The sequence below is a fragment of the Hemitrygon akajei genome, chromosome 18, assembly GCF_048418815.1.
Source record: "Hemitrygon akajei chromosome 18, sHemAka1.3, whole genome shotgun sequence".
Classification (NCBI taxonomy): domain Eukaryota; kingdom Metazoa; phylum Chordata; class Chondrichthyes; order Myliobatiformes; family Dasyatidae; genus Hemitrygon; species Hemitrygon akajei.
Window position 1 is genome coordinate 28,479,308 of NC_133141.1, and position 19,176 is coordinate 28,498,483.

General features: G+C 49.2%; 1 protein-coding gene across 2 annotated transcripts in view; it reads left to right on the forward strand.

Annotated features, from left to right (window-relative positions):
* The window catches only part of LOC140741227 (uncharacterized), a 123,034-nt gene that overhangs the window by 89,472 nt on the left and 14,386 nt on the right, over positions 1 to 19,176 (forward strand). For both annotated transcript variants that reach the window (XM_073071188.1, XM_073071187.1), the window contains exons 7-11: positions 3,838 to 3,945; positions 7,096 to 7,181; positions 7,664 to 7,739; positions 11,885 to 11,967; positions 12,460 to 13,537. In XM_073071188.1, the coding sequence (XP_072927289.1) occupies positions 3,838 to 3,945; positions 7,096 to 7,181; positions 7,664 to 7,739; positions 11,885 to 11,967; positions 12,460 to 13,537 (1,431 nt within the window). The remainder of the gene's footprint in view (positions 1 to 3,837; positions 3,946 to 7,095; positions 7,182 to 7,663; positions 7,740 to 11,884; positions 11,968 to 12,459; positions 13,538 to 19,176) is intronic.

Genomic DNA, 19,176 nt, shown 5'->3' on the forward strand with positions numbered 1-19,176 from the left:
ACCAAGAGTCCCAGAACCAATCACAGGCTTCCAATCACAAAAGCAACCCTCCACCGTCACCCTCTGCTTCTGATCACCATGCCATCTTTGGTTCCAATTTACCAACTAACTTGGATCCCATGGGCTCTAGTTGTTTGTTCCAGCCCTCCTTGTCAGAAGCCTTACTGAAGCCCACGTAGACCACATCAACCACACTGTTGTCTCTTCAAAAACTTCAATCCAATTGGTCAGGCAGGATCTCCTCTGCGCAAAACCAAACCAACTACCTTTGATCAGTCCTGCCTGCCCAATTGTTTATTAATCCTGTCCCTCAGAATCAGTCCCTACCTTACTTACCGAGTGCAGTTTAATGTCATTCCTCAGAATCTGTTCCAATAGCTTCCCCACCACGGATATCAGACTCAGTAATGACCTGGCTTATTCCCGCAGCCCTTGTTGAAAAAAAAACACCACGTTCACTGTCCTCCAGTCATCTGACACCTCACCTGTAGTCAGTGAAGATCTAAACATCTCCAACAGGATCCCAGCAATCTCCTCCCTGCCTCCCATAGCAGCCTGGGATACACCTCATCAGGCCCCGAGGTCTTATATGCCTTTATACCCACCAAGACATCAAATACCTCCTCCTCTTTAATGGTAACATGCTTTCTAGAATGTTACCATACCTCTGCCTGAAATTTCCACCTGCAGAATACAGATGGGAAGTTCTATAGAAGACCTCCCCACACTCTCTGGCTCCATGCACATCCAGCTCTTTCTGCTGAAGGGTCTCCCCTATTTTCTAGCTCTGTGTACCCATTTCCTTTCCTGCTTTATCTAGCCTTCAACATCCCTTGATATCAAAGTTTCTCTGGACTTTCTGTCTGGAATTTCACCTGAACTCATTGAATCTGAGTTTTGGTCACTGATACTAATCTCCTCTCTTGGACACTTGAACTTTTTGGAGAATGTGAGGAAGATGATTGATGAAAGTGGAGCTAATGCATGTTTTGGATAAAAGAGCAGAGAAATGGCAGACAGGATTTAATCTAGGCAAGTGTGAGGTGTTGCACTTTGGGAATCAAATATATAGAGAGACGGTACACTATTAATGGGAAGAGCCTTACAGTGTTGATGTATGGCAGGATCTTGGGGTCCAAGTACATCGCTTCCCGAAAATGGACAGATGAGTTGATATGGTGGTAAATAAGGATTATGACATGCTTGCCTCCATTGTTTGGGGCACTTGAGTTCAAGAATCGCGAAGTTGCAGCCTTGTAAAGCTTCGGTTTTGCAAATCTACAGATGCTAGAAGCCCAAGCAACACACACAAAATGCTGGAGGAACTCAGCAAGCCAGGCAGCATCTATTGAAAAGAGGTACAGTCGATGTTTCAGGCCGAGATCCTTTGCCAGGACCTGTCCTGAGTATTGGTGCATTTCTGGTTGTCTCAATATAGGAAGGGTGTGGGGCCTTTGGGGAGGGTGTAAAGGAGGTTTACCAGGAATCTGCCTGGATTAGAGGGTATATGATACAAGGAGAGGTTGGACAAACTTGGGTTGTTTTCTCTGGAGTGTTAACAGCTGAGGGGTGATCTGATTGAGGATTATAAAATTGTCAGATGCACAGATAGGGTAGACAGCCAATATCTTTTTCCCAGGGCCAAAATGTTTAATACAAGATGGCATACATTTTAAGATGGGGGGGGAGTTCAAAGGTGATTTTTTTTTACACAGAATGGCAGGTGATTTGGTTACAAATGGAACTTTAACAAGATGCAGAGCTGGGCTGAGAAGTGACAGATGGAATTCAACGTGAAAATGTGTGAAGTGATTCACTTCCAAAGGTCAAAATTGAAGGCAGAATACAAGCTAATGACAGGATTCTTGGCCGAGTGGAGGAAGAGAGGGATTTTGTGGTTCACATCCAAGAGACATGAGGTAATGTTGCAGCTTTATAAAATGCTGGTTAGACCACACTTGGAATATTACGGTCAGTTCTGGTCACCTCATTCTAGGAAGGATGTAGAAGCCTTAGAGAGGGTGCAGAGGAGATTTATCAAATCAATTCAAATCATGTTTAATTATCATTCAAACCATACATAGATAGAGCTGAACGAGACAGCGTTCCTCTGGGGCCAAGGTGCAAAACATTCAAAATAGCAACCAAACATTCAAAAATAGTGAGTAACATAATTCAAAATATTAAGCAAAAAAGCATAATCACTCAAAAAATATATAGTCCAAGACCCTGAGCGACAACATCCAGCAATGAACGATGCAGTCTCTCGGCAGTGTACAGTCACGTGCAATCCAGCCTGAACACGGGATGTAATGTTCTATCTTCTACATTCTAAAGGAATAATATTTGCCACCCTTCAATCTTCTGGTACTACTCCTGTGCTCAATGAAGATCCAAAGATCATCACCAAAGTAATTTCTTCCTTCAATTCCCATAGTAACCTGGGCATATCTCGTCCGGCCCCAGGGCCTTATCTATCCTAATGTTTTTCCAAAATTCCAGCACATCCTATTTCTTAACATCAACATGTTCCAGCATATCAGCCTGTTTTACGTTGCCTTCATCAAAGTCTCTCTCACTGGTGAATACTGAAGCAAGTATTCATTAACGACCTCCCCTAGCTCCTCCGACTCCAGACACGTTTGCTCTTTTATCCCTCCTCGGTCTTTCACTCACTCTGGTCATCCTCCAGTTCTTCATGTAAGTCTAGAACACTTTGGGGTTCCCCTTAATCCTACTTGCCAAGGCTTTTTCCTGTCCCCTTCTAGCTCTCCTAAGTCTATTCTTCAGCTCCTTCCTGAATGCCAGTTAACTCTCTAGAGCCCTGTCTGTTCCTTGCTTCCTAAACCTTAAGTAAGCTTCTTTCTTTCTCTTGACTTGATGTCCAATCTCTTTTCAACCATAGTTCCTTCACCTTACCATCCTTTCCCTGCCTCAGTGGGACAAACCCACCCAGAACCTCATACAACTACTCCCTAAACAACCTCCACATTTCTGTTGTGCATTTCTTGAGTACATAACATTTATGCTCCCAACTTCCTGCCTAATGACATCATACTTCACCCTCTCCCAATTAAATACTTTCCCATCCCATCTGCTCCTATCCCTGTCCTAAGCTATGGTAGATGGTCACTGTCTCTGAAAAGCTCAGCCACTGAGAGATCTGACATCTGACCTGGTTCATTGCCTAGCACCAGATCCAATACGGCCTCTCCTCTAGTCATCTGTCTACATATTGTGTCAGGAATCCTTCCTGGACACACCTAACAAATTCTGCCCCATCTAAACCTTTTGCACTAAGGAGGTACTCAATAAATATTAGGGAAGTTGAAGTCACTCATGACAATAACCCTGCTATTTTTGCACATTTCCAAAATCTACCTCCCGATCTGTTCCTCAGCGTCTCTGTCGCTATTGGGGGGGAGGGGTCTATAGAATACTCCCAACAGAGTGATAGTTCCCTGCCTGTTTCTGATTTCCACTCACACTGACTCAGTAGACAGTAGACGATCCCTCCATGACACCCTCCCTTTCTGCCTCTGTGATACTATCCCTGATTAGCAATGGCACTCCCCGTCTTTTTTTTTACCTCCCTCCTTGTCCCTGTCCCTTTTGAAACATCTAACCCCCAGAATATCCAGCAGCCATTCCTGCCCTTGTGACATCCAAGCCTCCGTAGTGGACACAACATAGAAGTTTTGTGTACTGATTGCTGTGCTGTCACATATTGTTTGATCAGGTAGAACAAACTCCTCAGGGCTGACACAAAACAACCACAGTACCAAGGTGGTTTGTACCTTGGGACGAATGATACTTAACTGTTGCTCCTCACAATAGAAGCGCATCGCTAAACGTGGCCGCAAGTTGGTGGACTATGACATCTGCCGCCATCACCTGGAATCGCTGCAGAACGCCAAGAAGAAAGATGAAGCGAAGATCAGCAAGGTAATGGGGACCAGAGGCTATGGCTGCACCCAGGCCCGACTGTAGTGTGGGGATTGCTTTGGTTTTCCTTTTCCAAAGGTGGTTTATTCAGTGATTACAGGACGACAGGGATACAATATGTAGTATGCTTCATGATGCACACTATTTAGAGTTTCAAATTATAACTCTGGTCATAGAATCAGAGAGTCATAGGACATTACAGCACAGAAACAGGCCCTTCAGCCCATCTAGTCCATGTTAAACTATTACTCTGCCTAGTCCCATTGACCTGCACCTGGCCCCTAGCCCTCCATACATCTCCTCATCCATATACTTATCCAAATTTCTCTTAAATGGGTGAAATTGAACATCTATCACTTCCGCTGGGAGCTCGTTGCACACTCTCACCACTTCCTGAGTGAAGAAGTTCCCCCTCATGTTCTCCTTAAATATTTCATCTTTCACCTTTAACCTATGACTTCTAGTTCCAGCCTCACCCAACCTCAGTGGAAAAAGCTTGCTTGCATTTACCCTATCTATACCCCTCATAATTTTGTATACCTCAGTCAAATCCGTGTCCTCTGTGAAAGGGAGACACCTCTTTCTCCCTTATTAGGGAGAGAGAGAGAGTCTGTGGTGTGTTGAATACCGGGTAAACGAGTAGTCTTTGGGGTACTGCAAGTCCGTGTCTTTGCTGTTGCTTTGCTGAATTCTTGAGTGCTCGGTGGCGGGTGCCAATGCTTTTTCTTGCCGGTGGGGGGAGGGGGGATCGTTGCTTGCTGCCGCATATGCATGGGAGGGAGGGGGGCTGGGGGGGAATTTGGGGTTCTAATATTTAACTGTCATTCATTTTTTGGGGCAATCCTCTATTTTCGTGGATGGTTGTGAAGGAAAAAGCATTCAGGATGTATATTGTATACATTTCTCTGACATTAAATATACCGTTGAAACCTTTGAATCTCCCCTCAATCTTCTGCGCTCCAGGGTATAAAGTCCTAACCTATTCAATCTTCCACTATAACTCAGTCCTCAAGTCCCAGCGATATCCTTGTATATTTTCGCTGCACTCTTTCAATCTTACTGATAACTTTCTTATACATAGGTAACCTATATTGTACATAACACTCCAATTTTGGTTTGACCATCTCTACCCAGAACGCTCAAGTCCCTGAAGCCTCATTGTACCCGTGGACATTGTGTACTCCTTCTCCAGGGACACCTGGGCATGGACGTAACCCCAAAAGAGAGACAGACAGTCAGCTCAAGCAGAGCCATCGACGGCCTCCCTCCTAGGTTTGTGAATAGCCAGGCCCAAGGGCAAATGACCAAGAGATCCTTCAAGCGACCCACCCTCCTCTGCCCTGGGTGACCAAAGATCAGAAGAGTGGGGCTGAAATGCAGCCAGAACTTGAGCAGCAGCTCCTACAGATACTTGGATAGAGGCTGGGACCTCTCAAACTCAATATATATATGTGACGCTGTGTGGAGATTGTTGGAGAGGTATGTCCATGGGACAGCATTCCCACAGCCAACAGGTTAGAAGCTTAGGGCCAATTGCGTTACTTCAGTGAGGCCCACTGTGACTGGATGGGGCAACATCGCATGATGACTGTTGGCAGACCTTCCAGGAATTATTCAAAATTCAAGTCTATTTACCACGTGTATATTAAAGCAGGCAGTGAAATGTGCCATTTGTGTTAATAGCCAACACGTGTTGGGGGCAGTCCGCAAATGCACCACACAATCCAGCGCCCACAATGCTCAGCAGAACAACAAGCAACAAAACAACAGCAAAACAAACCTCCTTCCTCCCTCCTACCCACACACACATACACCGTCCTTTAGGGGCTGCAGGGTAGCATAGCAGCTTGCGTAACACTATTACAGCACCAGCAACCCGGGTTCATTTCCCTCTGCTGTCCGTAAGGAGTTTGCACGTTGTCCCCGTGACCACGTGAGTTTCCTCCCACATTCCAGACACATACGGGCTTGTGGGTTAATTGGTCATATGGGTGTAATTGGACAGTGGGGGCTCATTGGGCTGGAAGGGCCTGTTACCATGCTGCATCTCCAAATAAAAATAAATAAACCCCAGGGCAGGCCTCCAGCAGACATGGAGCCGGGCCTGCAGACACTGGGCTTCGATCTCCCAGCTGAACTCACAGATAGTCGTAGACTCAGGTCTGGCCAATGGTAGTTGACTTCCATACTTCCCATTTGTCCTCGGGCCTCAATCCTCAGCATTGATCCCAGGGCATGCCGATCACCGAACAGCAGGCCTCATACTCCGGACCCGCCAATGGTGGGACCCCAAACACCAGGCCTTGAGCTCCAGTTTCACCGACTTACAAGCCCAAAGGGTCATTGGAACTCGTTACTCAGTTATCTCTTTAAGCATCTCCCTAAGAATCTCAGCAAACTCCAGGGGGGAGTTTGACACTGTTCTGGACTCCACAATGATACCTTCAGCAGACTGCTCCCCTCTGGGGCTGGCCTTGCACAGGACCAGGGAGCGACTCCCATTTTCTTATCATTATTTAGGGATATAGAATGGTAACCGGCCCTTCCAACCCAATGAGCCTGCGTGCCCGGTGCAGGGTGGTGAGAGCATGCTGCTAGCACGGGGGTCGGTGGTTAGAGTATTACTGAGAAATAGTGTGAGGAAGATGGATTAATTTCAGAGGGGATAGAGTCCGTGATACAGGGCGCTGGGAGAAAGCAGTCATTGCGGGACGGAGTGAGGGAGCTGGGTTAACGTCAGTGGGGATACAGTCAGTGACACAGGGTGCTGGGGGAGTAGCTAGTGCAGTAATTTGCTGGCCCAATTTTCAGAAGCCTGTCCTGTTTATCTGGAGACTCTCTGTTCCCAGCAGCAGGCTGAAGATCCTTTGTTTAGAAATAGAACTAAAATGCATCTTGTTGAGAACTGACAAGCTGAACGTGAAGGGACCACCCCTCATGCTGTGCCATGCCTGTGACTCCACTCGCACTAATACTGACTATCCGATGGCCTCCTGACACTGGTGTCAACAATCTCCCCTTCCCGTGAACAAAGAAGGCAAATATCAAATGATGGGTTTACAGGGATTCCGGGAGGTGCCCAGGGCATTGTGTGGAGCATCTGACGAGTGACAGGTAAATGTGCTACCGTCTTGTCTTTTTGTGATTTAGGCCGAAGAAGAATTTATTAACGCCCAGAATGAGTTTGAAGAATTAAATGCTCAGCTTCGCGAGGAGCTGCCTGAACTGTGGAACAGGTAGGGTCTGCTGCAAGAATGTGAGTGTCTTTTAGCATAGAGAGTCACCTCAGCCAGCTGTCCTCGGGCAAACAGTAACCGCAGAGCCGGGTCCCCAATTCAAGGGGAAAAGCTGTGGCCCTGTGTTGGGATGTTGCATGGTGTGTGATCAGGGATCATGGGAGATTCAAGGGCAGGGTTCCCATACACATGCCCAATGTGGGTTGGACCATAGCCCGTGAGCTGTGGTACCCAATGATGAAGCTGGTTGGCCAACCCGGTGAGCATCACCCTCTGCCAGATGACATCATCCTAATTATGGAGGGAATCTCGGCAATAGTGCAGCAAAACCCAAGTCAGCCAGGCGACAGCCATCAGAGCAGGGTTGCAAGCTCCAGGAAGGAGAGCTCCTTGAACTGGATGTTCAAGCCACCATTTTGAACTGTTTTCTGTCCCGGTTCTTTCCACTAATGGTCAGTTACACGTGACTTCTTGCTTTACAGCCGCGTTGGATGCTATGTGACCATATTTCAGAACATGTCCAACTTGCGGGATATTTTCTACCAGGAGATGAGCAAGGTAAGGACAACAGGACCACGTGGAGAGAACCAGCTGCACTTAACTCAGTGCGGAGACTGGAGGCAGTTTCAAGCTGGCCAAAGTAACTGCCATCAAAATTAACTCTTCATGGTTAAATAGAAATATTGGTGCCTGGGTTAAAGTCACTGTAGCCACCGGTCCTAGAACACCTCCAGAGAGCCCACAGACACTGTGTGCTCCCTCTTCAAGGGGCACATGGACATAGACGTAACCCTGGAATGGAAGCAGGCGATCAGTTTTGTACTGCTCCCTGGACCTGTCAGTGACTATCTTAGCCAGGCCCAAGGGCAACAACAAGGAGTCTCTCCCGAGCAGCCCAGACCAAGAGGAGCAGCCCCTACAGATACTCACAGGGGCTGCAACCTCCCACACTTGGTACATACACAGACTCCTCCCGGCTGGCAAACCAATTTAAAAACCTGCTAGACGGTACCACTCTGTGTAGCGCTCTCCACCACTGGTCCACGGTGTAGAGCGGAGGGACTTGTTTGGAGAAAGGCCGCCACTGGGCAACCCACACTGCCGAATGGCTAAACAGATGCAAAACAGTGACGAGGAAGGGCGAGGGTCGACCCCTTTTTTAATATACAAAATATCTTTATTACAAATTCAGTCTTAGATACACAAACCTGTGACTTACACACTTACTTCACTACAATTAGACAATACACACTAAACTAAAATGTTTCCATCTCTATCCACGATGGCATTTACACCCAGCGGAGCCCAACAGTCTTGAAACTCCTCTAAGGTCGCCGTGGACTGTGCGTGTTCTTTTTCAATATTTACCCGGGCGCGAACATTCCCCCTAAACATTGCCAGGCAGTCTGCCCGGGGAGATCCTCCCGCCACCCGTTTCCAAGACCCTCAGATTGCTGATTTCGCCAGCCCCAGGAGCAAGTTTGCAAGGACATCCTCATCCCTTCATGCCCCCCTCCTTACTGCATGACCATATACAAATAGGGTGGGGCTAAAATGTAGCCAGAAGGCGAGAAGCAGCCCACGCAAATACGCAAAAAGGGGTTGCAGCCTCACACACTCCATGTACATGTGGTACACGGTCTCCTCCAGCCCGCAGAAGTGGCATGCGGGTGGGAGATCCATGTACAAACTAAAGAACTTATTGCAGGGCACCGCTCTATGCAGCACCCTCCAGCCGAGATCCCCCAGGTGCATAGGAAGAACCCCCTCGTAAAGGGACTTCCAGTGGGGACCCGCCTCACCTCCGGGTGGAAAGACCGACCGCCATGGCGTGTCGGGACGGTGGACAAGGGCAAGGAAGTGGAGGGTGTGGAGCAGCAGCCCATACAAATACCTCCCACTTGCATCCCTGAATGGGACTGTGGGTATCGATGAGAGACGGCTCAAGTTGTGTGGACTCGGCTCCCGGAGAAGATTGCGAGGCCTGGGCCCGACAAGCAGCTCGGCCTGAGTCGGTCCACACACCTGAGCCACACCGACATCCACTGAGGTAGGGCAAGGGTCAGCCAGAGGAGGGGATTCCCGGCCTGAGGCAACCATGTTCTGTCTGACCCTGGGAGTGTGTGATGGGACGGTGTGGAGGGAGATTCACTCTGTGTCTGACCCTGGGAGTGTGTGATGGGACAGTCTGGAGGGAGATTCACTCTGTGTCTGACCCTGGGAGTGTGTGATGGGACGGTGTGGAGGGAGATTCACTCTGTGTCTGACCCTGGGAGTGTGTGATGGGACGGGGTGGAGGGAGATTCACTCTGTGTCTGACCCCGGGAGTGTGTGATGGGACGGTGTGGAGGGAGATGCACTCTGTGTCTGACCCCGGGAGTGTGTGATGGGACAGTGTGGAGGGAGCTTCACTCTGTGTCTGACCCTGGGAGTGTGTGATGGGACGGTGTGGAGGGAGATTCACTCTGTGTCTGACCCCAGGAGTGTGTGATGGGACGGTGTGGAGGGAGATTCACTCTGTGTCTGACCCCGGGAGTGTGTGATGGGACGGTGTGGAGGGAGATGCACTCTGTGTCTGACCCCGGGAGTGTGTGATGGGACGGTGTGGAGGGAGCTTCACTCTGTGTCTGACCCTGGGAGTGTGTGATGGGACGGGGTGGAGGGAGATTCACTCTGTGTCTGACCCTGGGAGTGTGTGATGGGACGGTGTGGAGGGAGATTCACTCTGTGTCTGACCCTGGGACTGTGTGATGGGACGGTGTGGAGGGAGATTCACTCTGTGTCTGACCCTGGGAGTGTGTGATGGGACAGTGTGGAGGGAGATTCACTCTGTGTCTGACCTTGGGAGTGTGTGATGGGATGGTGTGGAGGGAGATTCACTCTGTGTCTGACCCTGGGAGTGTGTGATGGGATGGTGTGGAGGGAGATTCACTCTGTGTCTGACCTTGGGAGTGTGTGATGAGACGGGGTGGAGGGAGATTCACTCTGTGTCTGATCCTGGGAGTGTGTGATGGGACAGTGTGGAGGGAGATTCACTCTGTGTCTGACCTCGGGAGTGTGTGATGGGACGGTGTTGAGGGAGATTCACTCTGTGCCTGACCCCGTGAGTGTGTGCTGGGACGGTGTGGAGGGAGATTCACTCTGTGTCTGACCCTGGGAGTGTGTGATGGGACGGGGTGGAGGGAGATTCACTCTGTGTCTGACCCCGGGAGTGTGTGATGGGACGGTGTGGAGGGAGATGCACTCTGTGTCTGACCCCGGGAGTGTGTGATGGGACAGTGTGGAGGGAGCTTCACTCTGTGTCTGACCCTGGGAGTGTGTGATGGGATGGGGTGGAGGGAGATTCACTCTGTGTCTGACCCTGGGAGTGTGTGATGGGACGGTGTGGAGGGAGATTCACTCTGTGTCTGACCCTGGGAGTGTGTGATGGGATGGTGTGGAGGGAGATTCACTCTGTGTCTGACCCCAGGAGTGTGTGATGGGACGGTGTGGAGGGAGATTCACTCTGTGTCTGACCCCAGGAGTGTGTGATGGGACGGTGTGGAGGGAGATTCACTCTGTGTCTGACCCCGGGAGTGTGTGATGGGACGGTGTGGAGGGAGATGCACTCTGTGTCTGACCCCGTGAGTGTGTGATGGGACGGTGTGGAGGGAGCTTCACTCTGTGTCTGACCCTGGGAGTGTGTGATGGGACGGGGTGGAGGGAGATTCACTCTGTGCCTGACCCTGGGAGTGTGTGATGGGACGGTGTGGAGGGAGATTCACTCTGTGTCTGACTCCAGGAGTGTGTGATGGGACGGTGTGGAGGGAGATTCACTCTGTGTCTGACCCCGGGAGTGTGTGATGGGACGGTGTGGAGGGAGATTCACTCTGTGTCTGACCCTGGGACTGTGTGATGGGACGGTGTGGAGGGAGATTCACTCTGTGTCTGACCCTGGGAGTGTGTGATGGGACAGTGTGGAGGGAGATTCACTCTGTGTCTGACCTTGGGAGTGTGTGATGGGATGGTGTGGAGGGAGATTCACTCTGTGTCTGACCCTGGGAGTGTGTGATGGGATGGTGTGGAGGGAGATTCACTCTGTGTCTGACCTTGGGAGTGTGTGATGAGACGGGGTGGAGGGAGATTCACTCTGTGTCTGATCCTGGGAGTGTGTGATGGGACAGTGTGGAGGGAGATTCACTCTGTGTCTGACCTCGGGAGTGTGTGATGGGACGGTGTTGAGGGAGATTCACTCTGTGCCTGACCCCGTGAGTGTGTGCTGGGACGGTGTGGAGGGAGATTCACTCTGTGCCTGACCCTGGGAGTGTGTGATGGGATGGTGTGGAGGGAGATTCACTCTGTATCTGACCCTGGGATTGTGTGATGGGACGGTGTGGAGGGAGATTCACTCTGTGCCTGACCCTGGGAGTGTGTGATGGGACGGTGTGGAGGGAGATTCACTCTGTGTCTGACTCCAGGAGTGTGTGATGGGACGATGTGGAGGGAGATTCACTCTCTGTCTGACCCCGGGAGTGTGTGATGGGACGGTGTGGAGGGAGATTCTCTCTGTGCTTGACCCCGGGAGTGTGTGATGGGACGGTGTGGAGGGAGATTCTCTCTGTGCTTGACCCCGGGAGTGTGTGATGGGATGGTAAGGGGGGAGATGTGGAGAGATGTGGGCAATGTGGAGGCAGCTTCACTCTGTTACCCCAATATCTTTGCAGCTGAACCAGGATCTGTACTCGGTGATGACAAAGCTGGAAAAACAGCACAGTAACAAAGTGTTCATTGTCAAGGGCGTCGTCAGGTAAGGGGCCGCGATCGAAGCCTGCTGTAGGGTCATTGATGAGGGGTGGGGTCTGACCGTGGGTACCCTTGAGAAAGTAACTTGCAGATATGTAAAATGTTCTAGTACTGCTGACTTCAATGACTGGTGAATTGTTTTGGGCTGCAAGCAAATACAGGTTGAATTTTAACCACAGGACACAACCTTAATGAAAACTGTGATTTTGGGGAGCTCTCAGCAGACCTGGCATGGGAGCAGAGCGAGAAGCGGAGAACGTCTCTCTCCCCGAGGGGGTGCCCGAGAATGGTGTGCTTCTTCCACCCTGCAACCGGCTGTCCGCTGGCGTGCAGGCCCCCATGCTTTGCCCTCCCCCTGAGGGTGTGTGCTGCTGCTGCACATCTGCGGCCTCCAACTGGCATAGGCGTCAAAGCCCGTGGCTCCGGTGCCATTCCCCACCCCCTGAATCACTAGTTTGGATGACTCCATGACACGCCTGTCCCCTGTCTGTTGCAGCAACCGTCGTTCGCTGATCATCTCCTCACCAGTCAATCCTGCAAGACAACTTTCAACGTCTTCAGAGAGCAGCTTTGATCACTCATTGGTGGGCACTGGTGTCTCAAAAGATGAAACCCCTCCTCCTTCAACGCCATCCCCCACTGAAGTGTCTCCTTCACCGACAAAAAAACCCAAGGACGGAATCCTCGAAGACTTTCAATCACCTGTCAAAGCTCCAACACTTCCGCCTTGCTCAGAAGAATCAGTGAATGATGAAACAACTGCTTCTCCTCAAGATACTTCATCTTCAATAAGTGTTCAGCAACCCGAGATGTTAAGCTCTTCCGAAGATTCGAGGCCGGAGACTTCTGGTAAATCAGTGGATGACTCCCACTCTGAAATGCAGAGAGCTGAGCTCGGCCCTGAAGGGTCTACAGAAACTGAGGTGTCCAGGGATGTTCCATCTGAGCCGTCTACTGACAATCATTGCAGTGCCTCACCTTCTCTCCAGACGTCATCCACCACTCCTGTAGCGGCCGATGAGGAAGCCACCCCAGCCTCTGAGGGCACAGCTCCATCTCTTCCTCCTCCGGCGTCACCTGCTAGTGAAACGTTGAACTCTACGCATTCTGAAGCCTCACAAAGTGAGCTTGAAAGTCCACAGCCTGCTGAAGGTTTAGCTTCATCTGAAGAACAACAAACTCAAGAGGTGACCGTGGGATCATGCCCTCAGGAGCTTGAAACTCTGGCGCCTGAAGCTAAAGGACCAGGTTCCCCTGAAGCCTCAGCTTCCTCAGAAGACCAAGCTTCTGATGAGGGAATTTCTCTGGCCAGCCCTGCATCTTCTACGGCCTCAGCACCCGAAGACATGGTCCAGGCTTCTTCTGAAGCCTTAACTTCTCCTGAGTCTTGTACAGCCAGTGAGGTGGTCTTTCCAATGAGCCCTGCAGCAACTGATGAGCCACAAGCGAAGGCAGAAGTTTCTTCTGATGACGAACCTTCTGATGCCCTCACTCCCCTGCAAGCCCTGGAGGATGTTCCACAGACTAATGAACCAGCCATTGCTGCTTCTTCACTGCCCCAGCCTCTGCCCCGGGTAAGCTTGATTGAGAAATAACTGAATGAAAGCTGAGAATCAGAATCAGTTTTTATTATTAATGACACGTCATGAAATTTGTTGCTTTGTGGCCGCAGTAGTGCAAGGCACAAAAATACTGAACATTACAATGATGTATATGCAGTGAGAGCAAAAATAGTGAGGAAGGGTTCATGGGTTCATTGTCCGTTCAGAAATCGGATGGCAGGGGGAAGAAGCTGTTCCTAAAACATTGAGTGTGTTCCTTCAGGCTCCTGTACCTCCGCCCTGATGGTAGAAATGAGAAAAGAGCATGTCCTGGGTGGTGGGGGTCCTTAATAATGAATGATGCCTTCCTGAGGCATTGCCTTTTGAAGATGTCCTGGATGGTGGGGAGGCTGGTGCCCATGATGGAGCTGGATAGGGTTACAACTTTCTGCAGCTTTTTCCAATCCTGTGCAGTGGCCCCTCCATACCAGACACCGATGCAACCAGTTAGAACGCTCTCCACAGTACATCTGTAGAAATTTGCGAGAGCCTTTGGTAACATACCAAACCTCCTCAAACTCCTAATGAAAGATAATCACTGCTGTGCCTTCTTTGTAATTGCATCAATATGTTGGGCCCAGGATAGATCTTCAGAGATGTTGACATTGAGGAACTTGAAACGGCTCACCCTCTCCATTGATGACCCTTTGTTCACCATACCAAACAAAATCTAAACCCAGTCAAGTGTCAAGATGGGGAAACATGCTGATGAGGCGGCTTTCAAAAGTAGGTTGGGGCAACACACACAAAATGCTGGAGGAACTCAGCAGGCCAGGCAGCGTCTGTGGAAAAGGGTACAGTCGATGTTTCGGGTTGAGACCCTTCATCAGGACTGAGCCCTTCATGAGTCCTGCTGAAGGGTCTTGGCCCTAACTTTTTTCCATTGATGCTGCCTGACCTGCTGAGTTCCTCCAGCATCTTGTGTGTGATGCTTTGGATTTCCAGCATCTGCAGATTTTCTCTTGTTTGTGAAGAAGGGTGGGGAGTGATTCCAGACCTTACGGCCTCAATGGAGGAGGGATTTGGAGTTCTAAGAATGAGATGGCTGGAGGAGGTTACAGGGGGAAGGAGCAGAGGAGGTTACAGAGGGGAGGGATGGGAGGCCAATATGTGAGAGGGAGGTGGAGGAGATTACAGAGGGGAGGGAGGGGAGGCAGTTACGGGGGAGGGAGGTAGAGGAGGTTACAGAGGGGAGGGAGTTACAGGGGTAAGGAGTGGAGGAGGTTACAGAGGGGAGGGATGGGAGGCCAATACGTGAGAGGGAGGTGGAGGAGATTACAGAGAGGAGGGAGGGGAGGCAGTTATGGGGGAGGGAGGTGGAGGAGGTTAAAGAGGAGAGGCAGTTACGGGAGAGGGAGGTGGAGGAGGTTAGCTGTCATTTCTGAACATAGAACAAACAACAGTGCGGAAAAGGAACGGGTGTTGCAGCCCAGCATGTCTGTGCTGACCTAATTCAATGAATCCCTTCTGTCCCCCTCCATTCCCTGCACGTTCATGTGTCTGTCTAAAACTCTCTTAAATGCCTCTGTCGAATCTGATTGAGGCCCCCATTGCTCTCTGTGTGAATAACTTAACCGCACATCTCCTTTAAACTTCCTCCTCTTCGATGGGTGCACCTTGTGACGTCCAGAATCAGGATTATTTTCCATGGAGGTACTGGTACAGGTTTCTCACAACCTGTGTGGAGAAGTGGGTAACTGCAGAGAGGTGGACACCATTCCCTACCCTAATGGGTAGTCAGGAGTCGGGAGTGGGGAGAGGAGAGGGGCAGTGATGGGGAGTTTAGAAGGTTGAAGGACAGGGCAACTGTGTGGGCTAGTGAGTTATGTGTACTGAAGGGAAAGGACACAAAGACAAGGGAGTCGGCTTCCCGTGGAGGCGAGAGCAGGGAAATGGAGCAAAGGGGATGGTGAAGCCCCTCCAGCTGAATCTACACAACACTGTAACAGGGTACATTGTGAACTGGTGCCTCAGGTGGTAATAAATGGGGTTGACCCAATAGACATTACAGAGACGTGGCTTGAAGTGACCAAGGCTGGGGATGGAATGTTCCAGACATTTACCCTTTGAAGTAGAGGACAGAATGGAGGTGTCGGGTAATACCGGGTGGGGGACAGGAAGGTCTGAGCTCAGAAACTCAGGCGGTAGAATGGGTTTGGGTGGAGCTGAGCGACAGAAAACACAGTGTGGGTTGTACACAGGACACCGCAGTGTAGGGAGGGTGTAAGGGGCATAATGTAATGATCACAGGGGACTTTAATCTACAGACAGAGCCGGGAAGCCAAATGAGCAGTAACTGTGTGAAGAGTGAATGGATAGAGCACACAGGAAATGGGTTTGTAGAAATATAGGATGTAGAAGAGAGAACAGACTGTTGTAGAAATGGTTTGCAAATCAACTGCAGATGATGGAAATGTGAAACAAAAATAGAAAGTGCTGAGTGTTTGCAGCATGTTTCATTTTTAGACTGGTTATTGTGTAAATAGAAAGGATTAATTGATGAGCAAGTACTGTAAATGAAGTGCCCTGAGGCAAAAATTATTATAACATGATATAATTTTACATAAAGTTTGGAAGTGGCTTAGTTTCTGAAGGAACAACCTGTGAGTAGCTGATGGCAGATTGAGGAACAATGTGAAATGGTCAGATAGGAAATTGGCAAAGGCTGGGGTTTCATAGAATGAATGCACTGTTCTCAATTTAGGCAAGCAACCAGCAAAAAAGGGATCCAACTGTGACTATCGATGGATGAAATATAGTACAGGTGAATGGAAGAAAAGCTCTTCATTCTGCCACAGAAAGAATTGTGCCTGAGGATTGGGAACATGGCAGACTTCAGCAGAGACACCGAGAAGGAAATGGGGAGCATAGTCAGAGAGTTGGTTGGGGAGAAACAAAAAAAAACAGCTGTGGAGTTTCTGTATGTGTGCAAAGGGGAAGAGACTAACAACGCTCGGTGTGGTCTCCTGCAGTCTGAGGCAGGAGAAACTACACTGGTAAATGAGGAAATGGCAGAAAATTAAACAACACACACAAATTGTTGGAGAAAGTCCTGATGAAGCTCCTATTTCCCTCCATAGATGCTGCCTGACTTACTGAGTTAGACCGTAAGACAGGGGAGCAAATTAGACCATTCAGCCCATCGACTCTGCTCTGACATTCCCTTGTGGCTGATTTATTTCCCTCTCAAACCCAGTTTCCTGCCTTCTTCCTGTAATCTTTGACACCCTTACTAATCATGGACCTATCAACTTCTGCTTTAAATATACATAGAAACATAGAAACATAGAAAACCTACAGCACAATACAGGCCCTTCGGCCCACAAAGCTGTGCTGAACATGTCCCTTCTTTAGAAATCACCTAGGGTTGCCCATAGCCCTCAATTTTTCTAAGCTCCATGTACCTATTCAGGAGTCTCTTAAAAGACCCTATCGTATCCGCCTCCACCACCATCGCCTGCAGCCCATTCCACACACTCGCCACTCCCTGAGTAAAAAAACCTTAGCCCTGACATCTCCTCTGTACCTGCTTCAAAGCACCTTAAAACTGTGGCCTCTCGTACTAGCCATTTCAGCCCTGGAGAAAAGCCTCTGACTATCCACACAATCAATGCCTCTCATCATCTTGTACACCTCTATCAGGTCACCTCTCATCCTCCATCGCTCAATGGAGAAAAGGCCAAGTTCACTCAACGTATTCTCATAAGGCATGCTCCCCAATCCAGGTAACATTCTTGTAAATCTCCTCTGCACCCTTTCTGTAGTTTCCACATCCTTCCTGTAGTGAGGTGACCAGAACTGAGCACAGTACTCCAAGTGGGGTCTGACCAGGGTCCTATATAGCTACAACATTACCTCTTGGCTCTGAAACTCAATCTCACGGTTGATGAAGGCCAATGCACCGTATGCCGCCTTAACCACAGAGTCAACCTGCATAGCAGCTTTGAGAGTCCTATGGACTCGGACCACAAGATCCCTCTGATCCCCCACACTGCCAAGAATCGTACCATTAATACTATATTCCACCATCATATTTGACCTACCAAAATGAACCACCTCACACTTATCTGGGTTGAACTCCATCTGCCACTTCTCAGCCCAGTTTTGCATCCTATTGATGTCTTGCTGTAGCCTCTGACAACCCTCCACATTATCCACAATACCTCCAACCTTTGTATCATCAGCAAATATACTAACCCATCCCTCCACTTCCCAGAACAGATCCCTGAGGCACACCACTGGTCACCGACCTCCATGCAGAATATGACCCATCTACAACCACTCTTTGCCTTCTGTGGGCAAGCCAATTCTGGATCCACAAAGAAATGTCCCCTTGGATCCCATGCCTCCTTACTTTCTCAATAAGCCTTGCACAGGGTACCTTATCAAATGCCTTGCTGAAATCCATATAAACTACATCTACAGCCCCATTATTATTACACCTTCATCAACATGTTTAGACACATCCTTAAGAAATTCAATCAGGCTCATAAGGCATGACCTGCCTTTGACAAAGCAATGCTGACTATTCCTAATCATATTATGCCTCTCCAAATGTTCATAAATCCTGCCTCTCAGGATCTTCTCCATCAACTTACCAACCACTGAAGTAAGACTCACTGGTCTATTATTTCCTGGGCTATCTCTACTCCCTTTCTTGAATAAAGGAACAACATCTGCAACCCTCCAATCCTCTGGAACCTCTCCTGTCCCCATTGATAATGCAAAGATCATTGCCAGAGGCTCAGCAATCTCCTCCCTCGCCTCCCACAGTAGCCTGGGGTACATTTCGTCCAGTCCCGGTGACTTATCCAACTTGATGCTTTCCAAAAGCTCCAGCACATCCTCTTTCTTAATATGTACATGCTCAAGCTTTTCAGTCTGCTGCAAGTCATCACTACAATCACCAAGATCCTTTTCCATAGTGAATACTGAAGCAAAGTATTCATTGAGTACCTCTGCTATCTCCTCCGGTTCCATACACACTTTTCCACTGTCACACTTGATTGGTCCTATTCTCTCACGTCTTATCCTCTTGCTCTTCACATACTTGTAGAATGCCTTGGGGTTTTCCTTAATCCTGTTCGCCAAGGCCATCTCATGGCCCCTTCTGGCTCTCCTAATTTCATTCTTAAACTCTTTCCTGCTAGCTTTATAATCCTCTAGATCGCTATCATTGCTTAGTCTTTTGAACCTTTCGTAAGCTTTTCTTTTCTTCTTGACTAGATTTTCAACAGCCTTTGTACACCACAGTTCCTGTACCCTACCATCCTTTCCCTGTCACATTGGAACGTACCTATGCAGAATGCCCTGATCCTCTGAACATTTGTCACATTTCTGCTATACGTTTCCCTGAGAACATCTGTTCCCAATTTATGCTTTCAAGTTCCTGCCTGATAGCTTCATATTTCCCCTTACTCCAATTAAACGCTTTCCTAACTTGTCTGTTCCTATCTCTCTCCATGCTTTGTTAAAGGAGATAGAATTATGATCACTATCTCCAAAATGCTTTCCCACTGAGAGACCTGACACCTGACCAGGTTCATTTCCCAACACCAGGTCAAGTGCAGCCTCTCCTCTTGTAGGTTTATCTACATATTGAGTCAGGAAAC